Source organism: Dendronephthya gigantea, unplaced genomic scaffold, assembly GCF_004324835.1.
Source record: "Dendronephthya gigantea isolate DGI-Jeju-01 unplaced genomic scaffold, DenGig_1.0 000164F, whole genome shotgun sequence".
Taxonomy (NCBI): Eukaryota; Metazoa; Cnidaria; class Anthozoa; order Malacalcyonacea; family Nephtheidae; genus Dendronephthya; species Dendronephthya gigantea.
In genome coordinates this window covers 152,713-166,239 of record NW_021163174.1, presented here as the reverse complement: position 1 = coordinate 166,239, position 13,527 = coordinate 152,713, and the positions used below count along the sequence as shown (strand labels likewise).

Here is a 13,527-nt window from a genome sequence, read left to right as displayed (position 1 = left end):
TTTTAGCATTTTAAGACAGTTTTTGAACAGTTCAAAAAGTCGTCAAAATTGACCAAAATGGTAAGGGGTAAGCCTTACCATTTTGGTCAAAATTGACGACTTTTTCAATGTTCCAAAAACAAACCAAATATGCTCTAAAATGAAAGATATTAGTTTTAGGAAGCCACTTTTAGCATTTTAAGACAGTTTTTGAACAGTTGAAAAAGTCGTCAAAATTGACCAAAATGGTAAGAGGTAAGCCCTACCATTTTGGTCAATTTTGACGATTTTTTCAATGTTCAAAAAACCAACCAAATATGCTCTACTGCAGCAGTTTAAAATTCTTAAAGAACAATAGGCTTCAGTCTACAAATGAAGCAGTGGTCTAGTGTTTAAGATCTTAGTCTCTCAATCGTAGGACAAATGGTTCAAATCCTGGAAGCGCAAAAAAAAATTAGCCTTAGAAATTTCGGTATGATTTATGAACTTAAAATAGTCAAGACTGCCAGTCTTCAAGAGGACTGTAAAATTGAAAAAAAATTGGAAGTAAAAAAAAATTGAGAAACATTTGAACAATTCTTCGCTTCAAAAAAGTACTTGAAAATTGACAAAAAAAACAAAAGTCAAAAAAAATTTTAAAAACATGTGCCCTCTAAAAGGACTGAAAATTTAAAAGTGTCCGACAAAAAACTTTAAAAATTTTCCGCTTTTAATGCTAATGTTTACTTACCTTAATAATTTTTTTTTCACGAAAATTTGACAGGGTGATTTTCTCGAGGCTGAAAAAATTTACTTTTTTCACTTTTTTGAAATTCTCCGAGATTTTTTTTTGACGAAAAAGTAGTTTGTCTTAGGTTCCTGTATCGGTCTTGCTCGAGCCTCGAGGAAAAATTTCAATAACGTGAGCTTAGATATACATTACATAGATGCATGTAATTATATATTATACCGTATATCGTGGAGGCATCTCATAGAATCAGTTATCTATTATATATGAGGCACTTATAAACATCATAATGCAGAAATTATTAGGTATTGGAACAGAAGCGTTACAGTATTTTAGACGAGTCCAACATTCTAGTTCTTTTAAAATGTCAACCATTCTTAGTTTCGGCTGCCTTTTATAAAGAATTTAGTTCTGATTTGAGGCAAACGGACCGCGATGACAAAACTCCAGCATAAAAGAGTATAATGCACCCCACATTTACAACATCAAAGAAACCACATGCACTGATATCATTTGTTTAACAAAAAAGTGCCAGTGAGGTTTTTGAACAGATTTTGAGGAGTTTTTAACATTGAAAGACTTCTTGAGAAAGGCCATTGCTCACGGGGCAATTTTGATCGCAATCAAACTAGGTCTATCGTTAATTCGCTGAGAAATTGCTAGATTTGTGAAAAGAACAATAAATAGAAAGAAATGACAACGTCAGTGGATAATGCATGCGTTCTAGCAGAGTCGATAAACATCTAGTCTGGAAATCGGGCCGTAAGGAGCTAAAATTTGATGTGGAGAAATTTTGACCGTCGATCGTTGAGACAAATCTTTTAAAAGTTTTCCCGCAAGTTAGATATTAAAAGATACTATTGGATAAGTGCTGTGGCAAAACAACAATGCCCTAAATCGATTAAAAGTTGACCACAGATTTTAGACAATTTCCAGACCCAACCTTGAGAGATTGATTGTGTGTTGCATATTAGGTAAAGTCACGGCCTTATAGGTATAAAGTCACCGCACATTTAAATCTCGACTTCCTGAAAGCAATACGAATGCTTAATTTCCAATGTTTCACCAGAAAGTGAAACGTGGGGCCTCTCTTATTTCGGACAAATCCAGGGGATTCTTCCCTCCACCGGGTTTTTGTCACGCGCGGATCATTTGCCGGTATTGCCCGCAGGCATCACGACTTATATAATACAACAGAGTAAACTATCATGATATATTGCTGGTCGAAGGATCTTGATCGGATGGTTGAAGGGGCTGTTGTTGACTACCGTCAGCCCCACCGCCCATGCTAGATAGGCCCCCTGGAAAACTAGAATATCCGGGGAACAGTGAGGGCATCGGCACAGCGGGAAAACCAGTGCCACTACTGAGAAACGAACTGAGGAAGTTTGGATTGAACAAACCAGGGTTGTACATAGGAAAACCAGGGGCACTACCTTCGGCCGTCGAGGGTCCAGCCCCGGGATCGCTGCCCTGCATACCACTCGAGCTGGTCGTCTCGAATTCGCTGAAACCTCGTGGGATTTTCTTGCGCCTTTTTGCCCCGATCTGTTCGGGATCTAAAAAACACACAACTCTTGATTCAGACCTGCTTTCTAGCCTGGAAAGCCGAGTGAGTTATGTACACAAACTGACCAAGGAGACAACCTCTTTCCCAGGGTATTGGCCTTGCCCACACTTGAGCGAAGTGCTTTAGTTGCTAAGCGACAACACACATCTCAACAAATAGTTGAAATAATGAAATCTGAGCGTTTAAGTTAGTCACTCCAGTTGCGATATAAGTTCACTCACGTTGAACAATGACACTGAACTGAAAGCGCAACTGGAGTGAGAAATTTTCAACGCTCGGATTTGATGATTTCAAATATTTATTGTAATTCTTAAGGTGACAATATAAGATGTACTCACCAAACTCTTGAGGTTTATAAGTAAATTCCACCGGGGCGCTCGTTTCCTTGTCGCTCTTTCGTCTTAGTTCAAGAAGCACTTTGACCGGTTTTTCAATCGCCGCATTCCAGTATTCTGGCGTTTTCAAGACGATGGCAAACTATGGCGGAAAAAAGACAAATATTTACTTGTGTGAAAATATAATCAAATCCAACCCTAACCCTATTACGCGGGTTCCGTTTTTTGAGGATATACTGCAATGCAGATTATCACAATCGTCTAAAACTCACCTGACGATGGACATCGGAGGTGGAGAACTTCCCAAATGCCTCCCATGGTTCAGGGCGGTCTTCCTCTATTAACGACAAACAATATCGGTCATCCAGTGGTCTCCACGTGGCTGAGCTCTAAAATGAGCTCTAAAAGCTCATTGTAGTATTTCCACTCGGATAATTAAGTGTTTTAACTTAAATCTTTCCATCGATTAAGAAAGGGCTATATCTTTTTTTCTGCATGCATTATCAATAGTTACCTTGATTTTCAAAGAACCGCACTTCGATATCCTCTGAAATACACAAGAGAGAATACAAGCTGTTAATTGTGGTTGTTTTCAAGTTAGGCTGTTAGCATCCATCGGCAATGCAAGGGTAATTTTACCCAAGCTTTTTAAATGTTTATGTTTATTTCTTTGAGACCTAGATATCGGAGTACAAAAATCAGAAGCAAGATCCTCTAGAAAATGATCAATTTTTCCCGCGTATGATGAGCTTTCGCAGCGACTCCGCATGTAACTCAGTTTTGTCGGCAAACTCTCAGGCATCAGTGGCGAACACTCCATTAGAAAATTATCAAAAATTATCGATTGAGCTCGTACCTTTTTGTACTTTATCACATAGCAAAAAGATCTCTTCGCCGCCTTGCACAAAGCCGGATTGTCGATCGATGCGACAAATCTTCAATTCGGATGCTGCCGCAGCCTCTGTAGCAAAAAATAATAGACAACATTTTATATTTTATCCTCACCTTACCGACGGTTGTAGCTGATTCATTCCAACACTGATTCACATATTGTGGTTGATTCTATTGATTCGAAAAACAATGCTATCAACTTACTTGAGTCGTAGATAGGATGCGAATATACTGGTTTGAGACAAATGACAAACCGGCCATCCTGGTCGGGTAAATATGTTTGAAAACAAAGCCGGACCGTGCTGAGGTTCATTTTATCTGCTTCTTGTTTGGCGATGACCTCGATACTTTTCATTTCTTCATCTGAAAACAAAGCAAAGAAATAAAGGTAAATATTTTAAAAAACACTCTCATTTCGCCAAAAAACGGTAAATTAAAGCCAACTACTTTAATTTGGATTTAAAAACTTTCCATTTAAAAGGTTCTTAAGACGCTGTTACACTATGCAATTTCCCTTGAACTTGCAATACAATTATAATTTTGAGGGATGTTAATCTGTAAAGAGTGTTCGAAATGCTAAGAAACGTTAGAAGATCGTAAGAAACATCAAGAAATATTCGTTTTTGACAACTTTAGATGCCTCAGGAGTAGAATTGCATTGCAAGTTGCAAGGAAAGTTAATTGCATATTGTAACAGCGTCTTTATTCCGAATTCTTACTTGTGATAGCTTCAGCGATCGCGCCGCTGCTGGCGGGATCGTGGAAATCCACGTGCATCACTTGATCACCGCTGCTTACGCCTGAATTGAAAGATTTTTCCAGGCGATGTTTCTTCAGGTATCGCTCTTTTAAAATAGGGAGAACATTCTTTTTCGTGACATGCTGAACTCCCAAATTTGGAAAGCTGAAAAACAAAACAATGTTCACTAAATATTGTGGTATATCGACTTGTTTCAACTTTCCGAAGGAGAAATTTAGGAAAAGTGGCGAAACTTGTAACGGTCAGCGTTCTGATATACATCTGTCCCCAGAAACTTTCCTCCTAGACACTTTATAATAAGTGCTATTTTTTTAAGTGATATTTCTGTGAATGTAAATTCTGCAAATTTCACAGAATTGTTTTGACCAAAATTTCCAAGGGAATTAAAATATTAATTTCACTCCAGTGCTGCAAGCAAGTTGTTTTAAACAATATTCTGTGTTGTTTTTACCTGGCTGTCATGCCACAATCTGGCCCAACTTCAACAATGCATGCACCGTCTCGGACATTTTTACCAACCAAACTGTGTGCATGGGGTTGCGGCGGGTCTGAAACTGTCACAAGCGTCACCTCAATTCTCGCTTTACCAGAATAATTAATGATCTAAATGAAAGTAGAGATTGGTTTACTTAAGGCCAATGCTTAAGGTCTCCACCATGTCAGAGATATGCCAGAAATGGTTTGAAGATTGGTAAGTGTGAACATGGATACTGTAGTTAAAAGACTAATTGTGGTTTTATTATCCATGGCATGAGTAAGTGCTGGTACTTAATTGTTGTGTCTGTTCATATTGATTCAGGCCCCATGATAAACCCAGACACAAACCAATAAGGCAAAAATTTGCCATTCCTATTGTATAGCCAATAGCAGTAAAAAAGTATTTAATACTTCTGAGCCATGTGCAATCAAAACACTCCTAAATAGTGCAATAGAACTTGCTCCCGCACTGAAGTAAAATAAATTTGGTTAATTTTTCCGCATGCATTACATCATACCTGCACAGAAGGGAAGGATTTTCTTCCTTTAGCTGAACGTTCTCCAGGAAGACCACCATGAGATGGTCCTTCGCACGAATACCTGAATCGGAATCCTCGCTGTAGAAAGAATAAGAATTGATTAAATATATGATACAGTACATAATAGTTGAGATATATAATAAAATTAAAAATTATATATATGGCCAGTTTCTCTTTTTTCTATGTACTTAAATTAGAAGTAAATTTAAATATAGTTAAAGCCCTTACACTTTTTGCACCAATAAATCAAAGTATCTTTTTAAACATTGGACTTTACATACATTAGACTTTAATATTTAATGCATGTAAAAAGTAAAAAGTATAATCCTATATACCAACGAAAAATCTGTTGCATGCATACATACTTTTTTAAGTAGATATGTACAGTGTGTAACAAACCTGTTTTGGTTGCTCTAATATTTCTAATTCAGCTCCTAAGCATAGTAGAAATATGTTAGGATTGTTAATAAAATCAAGAAAAAAATTTCATAGCTAGCATGATGACAAATACAGACAATATAAACAAAAATACAATGTTGACATATTTTACTGGCAATACTACATCTGTATTTCTTATTATATTGTTATAATGCTATTAAACTATTTTTATGACAGTGTTCTTCGATTCTGAGCAATAATCTTAGCCATTATATATAGAAGCATAAATTGGTTTACTATATAAAGATAGTTATAGCTATGGCCATGACACACTTTAATTTAACAAATGTTTTCCATTCTTGCTTTGTTTATTTCCACCTTTTAGGTATAAAATTAGTATCACAAAAGGTTTATCAAGACTCATTTTTTGGGTTTGTAAGTGCTTGATTAGGAATTACTAGATATTTCATTATCAGAGTGGCATTGTCATGTTTATTTGTTCTTTGAGTAAAACTTTCTACTGTATCATTAATATAAACACACAATCTGCCATAGCAGTAGTAGCATCAATTAGACATGTGGGTGTGTTTAAGGTATATCTATTAAAGACAGATTACAGTGGCTTCTGTGCATCGGTTCTGCTCATTTATAACATTGGGGACTCCATGATTTAGAAATTGCCCAAATTTAGCATGTCTTGAATCTCTTTGAACATAAACTCTATCTCTTATTCATTTAGAAATTTAGTAAACTGAAATGGTGATAAATATTCTGACAGAACAGAATATTTTAAAAAATAGCAATGCGATATGTAAACACATTGTTTGTTTATACATTAAGTTTGGATTTGGAGTGAATATAACTTCAATGTACATTTGAAACTTGAGATAGGTTGTAATGTACAAGGCTACAAATATAAGCTATGATGTCAATTTCAAGGACTCCGGCACTTCTGTCAACTATAAAAACTCACAAGGACTAACTGATGCAATCTGTCTGCATCGGAATATCTCATTGCTTTGGACGTTAATTGATACTGAACTAGGCATATGAATATTAGTAAATAATTAACTGAATGCTGCATACAAGCACAGCAATAATTGTAACATACCAATACTGTCACCCATACTCCCAGGAAATATATCAGTCAAGGATTCGCCACCAAACATACTCAACAAATCTGTTGTATTTATGTTTGGCAACGTGATATCTGACCCTTCGGCCATGTTTGAGCCTAACCAAGAAATAGAAACAAAATGTTAACTTGCAAAGGCAAATTAGCTAGAAAATGATGAAAATTATTACTAAAATTTATTAATCAATGAATGAAAATTATGATTATATTTGAATTAAGCATATGTATTTTTCCCAACCCATCTTACTCTATTAGCTGGAACACAAATTGCTAAGACATAAAAATTATTGTTACTCTAGTCCATCTAATTGCACAAGTTTGTCCTAGTTTATTTTTTCAATCTGATTGCCATTCAATGCCATCCATTATACCGGTATATATAATTTTATTATCCTACGTATCAATGCCATTTAGTTCTACTGTTCATTCAGTGGTAAATGTCATAAGTGGATAAATGACCCATTCGCTAACAGGCAGGGAGTTTATAAACATTAACATGTGCCAGAATAAGTTTGGATTTGGAGTGAATATAACTTTGGTTATGTCAGACTTTGGTTAGGACTTGGATAGAAATAATTTATAAGGGGAGTGTCAACTTGTTCACAAATGCAACTTGCAACTTTCTGACAAGTTTGTTGCAAGTCAGGTGAAATATGTGTTTGGTGGAAAACATACCTATCCTTAAGCAAGAAGTACATAATAAACTACTACACATTTAACATTATTTCTTCTAATATTTAATATTTTTAAAAGTGTACATTTGTTTAGTTGAAACTGAAAGAATTTAAAAAATCCTTTTATAAATCATGGTTTCTTCAACATTGGGGTAATGTACTGGCATTTGGATGACAAAAAGTTAGAACGCATGTTTGTAATACAAATATGTGAAATACAGCCATATATATAGAGTCCTGAAATCATGAAATTCGTAGCAATATTTTACACCATATTAAACTTCATATATTCAAGGCAATATACACCTTAAAGAATAGATTTTGTGATCAACAAGTAGAGACAATCTGTATCCAAGCGAAGAGTACAATAGAAAGATATTATTTTGTTCGTTTTGAAGACAGACTTTCACATTTTCAGCTCAAATCTTTAAGGAAGAAATGAAACCTACCGTACCTGAATAATCAATTTACGTCCGCCAAATTGTTAGTCGATTTGTCTTTTATTTCTCCACTACGGCACCTCGCGAAAGCGACGAAAAAGTGAGACCAAATCGGTTACATTTTAAGTACAGATATAGATGATGTATTCGTTTCGAAAGCTCTGTATATTTTGGTAGGAGCATAAGAAGGGGCTTTCCAAAATCAAGTGGGGCTTTCCCACACGTTTCATTTAGTAAAAGTTAGTAAAGTTCGAAATAATCATGTGACGCAGATATAATTACATCATTTTACCGCCAAGTCTAAATTTAGACGCCGAACTCTGTATAAAAACTGGAGCGTGGCGGGCCTCGTCGATCTAATTCCTGTCGGCTGATATGCTGCATAACGACGTCGTTTTTGAAAATTTCATGTAGAAAAGCTTTACAAATTTCTAGTTTCACGTAATACTAATGAAGTAAAATGTAACTTGAATTAATTAAATTGTCAATTAGGATGAAACAGGGCCGTAACTAGAACGATAATTGGGGGGGGGTGTGTTTATTCATATATTCAGTTCTGCCCGACGGATTTCTTTTGTAAGTGCAATAGCTCACAATGGAAATCCGTCGGGCAGAATTGAATATATGAATAAACACCCCCCCAATTATCGTTCTAGTTACGGCCCTGGGATGAAAACAAAAGGTTTTAAGCGGTAACATTTTTATTCAGCGACGTTAAATAATAAAGTCGGATAGTAACATATGTCATGTACCTGTACTCTAAAATAGCCATTTTTAAATTTCAAATATTTTCTCGTCTGGTGCTAACCATGGTGGCGCCTCGTTCTTCAACACCCCCTACCTTCTGCCCCACCCCCCCGGCAGGCTGCCAACAATGTGTTTATGATGAAGAGAATATTCCCGAATATTTTGGTGTAATTGGCCTTATCAGCGAATCTAATTTTCGTTCACAGGAACGTTCGAGAAAGTAGCTTCTACGCAGACTGAATTTTAATTTGCTGGAATTTATCCCTTCACAAACCTCTAGCAAATTAGAATTAGTGATGGTATGAATACGCGTGCCAGGTCTGGGCATTATAATATTCGACAGAGTAAAGCCGGTTTTCCACTAGCGATATTTTTCGCGCGAATCGACATTTTACTTTTGTTTCAGAGCTCTCAACTGCAACCATCTGGAACAGATTGCTCAAATACAAAGGAATAAAGTCGCTTCGCGCGAAAAATATCGCTAGTTGAAAACCGGCTTAAGTCGTACTCGTTGTCGCTGCTAAAATTGACTACAAAGTCGTTGAGGGATCGCCGAGAAAAATTATGTGAACAACAGAAGTTCTTTGAGAACAACAATAAACGTACATAATTTATAACTAATTTTAAGAATTTTTTATCACTGCACATATCATCACGATAGTATAGTGGAAAGGGGCATGATGAAAATGGTCCTAACTGGAAATTGGTAATTTAAAGATGGGCCGGGAATTGTAGGAGGTCTACAGGATCTCTTGCAGCAAATTTTCTGTATTTTTGAGTCCCTATGACTTGATTTCCAGCATTTTGGGGATCAACAACTTATGAATCCACCTCGCAATCCACATTTCTCACTTTATCACTGCACATTCCACTTTTATCACTGCACAAATTAGTTATCACCGCACACTAAAATTAGGTATGACATATAATTAACGAAAACTCAGAGATGAGAGATTCGAGTATTACCACCAACACTGATTGTATCCGGATACGATTTACAATATTACCAATATGTAAATCAGTATCGTAATCATTTATGTAGAACTGAATGTTTTAGGAATTCGTTTTTCCCCCAAAGTATCTTAATAAGCCGGAACACTAATAATAAATAGGTTAATTTTATATCTATTGTATTCAACTGTACGTAGTATTAAGTAGTTCTAATTTTTGATCGATTTTAGTACTACAGGTGTAATTTAACCTTTAGAGTTACAAAGTCAGTATGATTTTTAATAATAATAATAATGATTTATTATTTTCTCTGTGGCGTATACAACTGAAGTCTGTGCTATTTTATGGTAACATAGTCCAAGAAGACAAGCATTGCCTCTGTCGGCTCTGAGGATTATTGCTCTAAGAAATATTTATTGATTTTATAACTTATATGTAGTTTGTTATTATTTTTGTAAATTGCAATGTAGCGTTAGTGAGTGTAGTGATAAAACGATTATTCGTCATTAAGGCTTTAAGCGTTAATCGTTATTCGTTGTAATTCGGTTTTCATATGTCCGACTGATTTCGCACAACAACGAATCATATGAAGTACAGCGAGTTACGACATGTGAATTAAATTGTGTAAAAGCCTGTTTTTCATATATCGTTATTCAGCGGTGATGACAGTTGTCGGTGTACATTGATGCATGAAATGATTATTTTGTAGGAAATATTCCATTTTTATTAATCACAGACAACAGACTGTCGTATAGGAAGGACATTAGATGGTTTAAAATAACGTCATTATCAGTTTTGAAATTCCGAATTCATTTATTTTTATACACGGATATAAAGCTGCGCTGCTCCGAACTGGCTGATTGGAATGTTTAAAGCTTGTGATAACCTCCCCCGGGCCAGTTGTTCAAAAGCCGGTTAGCTTTACCCTGGGTTAAAGTAAATCATTCAATCAATTTTTTAATCGCTAGTTTACAAAGTTGCATGAATATCTTTTACCATAACTGATATTTTCTGGACCAACAAAAGCCATATTTTGTAGGTTTTAGATCCATGCAGGATTAGCGCTAACCCAGCTTTGAACAACTGGTCCCTGCGTGGTTTAGCATCGGTCCAATGAAGCGTTGGACATTTCCTTGAATAGAGCACCAAAATCTTTTATATTTAAAAACATGCAACCTGTATACGTTGTAACTATTTCAATTGACGGTTGTGATTACTGAAGTTGGCCAGAAGGGAAACTCTTTTTTCTAAAAGTCTCACCTCGCACAAATTTTGAGGTAAGAAGATGGTAATATATAGATGACATGTAAAGTGAAAGGTTCATACAAACATGTGTAGCAGTAATTTATTATAATATTCCCAAAAATATTAGCCAAAAAAGCATTTCTCATATGCATCTTTAATTATTTTTAATTAAAGAAATAATTAACGTTAACAGTTCCGAACCTAAAGTAGGTGTGACTAACCTGTATATATAGGAATAATCACAGTTAATGGCAATAGGGAATGATGTAGGTGAGACTAACTTTCAGAAGTATTTTGAGTGTCAGCAGGTAGCAACTAAATAATATATTTTTGAAGCTAAAGCGGCAACAAAGGCAAACTCAAGAATTTCAAAATTTACCGTTATTTTTGACCAGTTCACGGGCGATCATGAAAGGAGTAGGTTGAGTTCACCTAGCGTTTTAAATCGTTCAATGCTCACGACAAGAATACTCGGAACACCAAAACCTATATACAGTTTATCACGTTGTTAAACTTCTTTATAACGGTTGATATTATATATACTAAAGCTTGGAATTTAATGAAATTCTATTCATGGGCATTATGCATATAAGTAGCAACTTCAGTCCAGTGTACTTAACTTAAATATCACTGGATCGCCAGCGACCTGATTTTGCCGGATTGTTGAGTGAAGCCAAGATGGGGGAAATTGAAGCCTTTCTTAAAACACGCGTGTTTTTGCGTGGTCACGAATTAAGAGTGAAAACATGGTCAGCAGCCGGTGCCGGATATGCTGTGGAAATCGAACAGGAATTATATATTAAATAATAATCCTTTAAATAGAAACGTTCTGAATTCAGCATCGATGCTAAAGCATGCATAAAGAATTCCAATCAACCAATTCGGAACAATGCAGCTTTATATCTCGACCAATGAAACGCTACGAACACCGAACTTTAACAAGTGGTACGCAGTGTTAGGCAATAAAAGCGAGTATTTATTTAGTATATTCTATCGATTGACTTTGAGCCATTTAATCCTTTCAGTCATCCATATAATTTTATCATTCTACATCAAAATGTACAAGATGTGACTTTTAGGAGTTCCGAGTTTCCCCCATTAATCGCAATAGTGAACGGGTATATCATGAAGAATATGAAAAGATTATCAGATTGGCGAAATATCAAAGCCACACAAATGACACAATTGCAAATTTATAAATAGTATCGAAATGTTCGTCAGAAAGAAGCGGTCCAATGACGCGTTTGACATTTCCTTGAATAGAATACCAAAATTCGCCAAAGCCAAGGGCGAATCACGTGAGAGTGCATGACGAAATTCTGATGTCGCTCGCTTACATCGATCAAAATCAAGACTCGGAACAAGTATAAAAAAAAGTATCGGTCTACAAAGTATGTTTTCTTCGGTCGCGGTAAATAAGTGTTTAGTAAAAATAAAATTGCAGGCAGCATGTTCTTTGAAATTACTTATTTTTGTGACAAAAAAACTAACAAGTCACTTGACCAGTCAGGCATAAAAAATTGTCAATAATCAACAACTGATCCCAAGCAGGATCCTTTGTCGCTTTATCGTGCCTTATTAATTATTTGATGCACAATATTTTGCCTCACAGTCACAGAGCTATGAAGATCTCCGTTCTAATAACCTTGATTGCAGTAACAAGGATCGTCAGAAATGCCACTTCTAGTGCAGCAGTGGATCCAGGGTAAGTCAGTGGCAGATCTGGAAATATTCTTTAGAAATGAGTAACCCACAGCGTTGTTATTAAGGTATTTTAAATTACGCCATGACGTACCCTGAATCCACCATTGTTTTCAGTGAACGGCTTGATGTAAAAGCAGAATTACGTGGAAAAAAAATTAAGAAGCCACCTGCGCAGTTGCCGACTGTAAATAAGGTTATCACCAAGCCAAAAACCAAGCTCAAGGTCAATGGTAAGGTCAAGGCTCTTCATCAAAAGTCGTCTACTACAGTCCATCAGTTCATCCGTATAAGAACCACCTGAGGAATCCTATACGAATGAAACAGAATGTAGTGACGATTTTTGGTAAGCAAATACTTCTATATCTATATTGTATTGAGAACTTTCTTTATAGTATTTCGTAAACCAAATGACATTTATATATGGCATTATTAAACAATCACTTACTGGTTTCCGTGTTTGGATGGTCTGATGCAGACGCGGGGACGTTGCGAGAGTTAACAAAAGCGCGCGAAACGCGTGACTTTGCGAGCATTTCTTAACTCTAACAACATTCCCAAGTTTTTGGAATTCAGTGGACCAGGAAACCATTGAAGACAGAAAACCATTAGGTACTGATTGTTTTATAAAATAACAACAACTGAAGGTGGTGTTCCTAGTTTGATTTCAAAAAGCGAATTAAATTTCCGTGTCTGGATGGCCTGATCCAAAAACGGGCTTCACCAATCAGAACACGCGTCTTATAGATGTTATTTTATAAATATGCATAAAAATGTTTGAATTACATCAATACGGCGCGGTCACTTTCACTCAGCGTCCCGCCCTCGAGAAAGTGCAAAATTACATTTTCATAAATTCGTGCTGAGAATGGTCATGCAAGTACGTCTATATTTATATTCAGCAAAAAAAGTGTGGTTAACTGATGGATTCAATTCACCCACGTCGAAGTGCGCATGTAATTTCGCCGGTGGATGTGA

At 36.0% G+C, this 13,527-nt stretch overlaps 1 protein-coding gene across 1 annotated transcript; it reads right to left on the bottom strand.

Annotated features, from left to right (window-relative positions):
* Positions 1-943: 943 nt before the first annotated feature.
* LOC114537791 (nuclear factor NF-kappa-B p105 subunit-like) lies at positions 944-8,110 on the bottom strand. Its single transcript, XM_028558883.1, has 12 exons — positions 7,920-8,110; positions 6,768-6,890; positions 5,678-5,712; positions 5,258-5,356; positions 4,714-4,865; positions 4,222-4,406; positions 3,707-3,865; positions 3,468-3,572; positions 3,126-3,158; positions 2,884-2,948; positions 2,615-2,753; positions 944-2,265 (listed from the first exon to the last, which is right to left on the bottom strand). Exons 2-12 carry the CDS (start codon positions 6,880-6,882, stop codon positions 1,913-1,915), a joined length of 1,440 nt encoding a protein of 479 aa, XP_028414684.1. The 5' UTR covers positions 6,883-6,890; positions 7,920-8,110; the 3' UTR covers positions 944-1,912.
* Positions 8,111-13,527: the final 5,417 nt, after the last annotated feature.

What these genes read in the sequence shown, in the direction of transcription:
- LOC114537791 (XM_028558883.1), bottom strand. Translation starts at nt 6,882, where the DNA reads ATGGCCGAAGGGTCAGATATCACGTTGCCAAACATAAATACAACAGAT. An exon ending in GATTGTGGCATGACAGCCAG is followed by an intron (nt 4,407 to 4,713) that starts GTAAAAACAACA and finishes TTTGTTTTTCAG; the next exon opens with CTTTCCAAATTTGGGAGTTC. An exon ending in GCGGTTCTTTGAAAATCAAG is followed by an intron (nt 2,949 to 3,125) that starts GTAACTATTGAT and finishes TGTCGTTAATAG; the next exon opens with AGGAAGACCGCCCTGAACCA.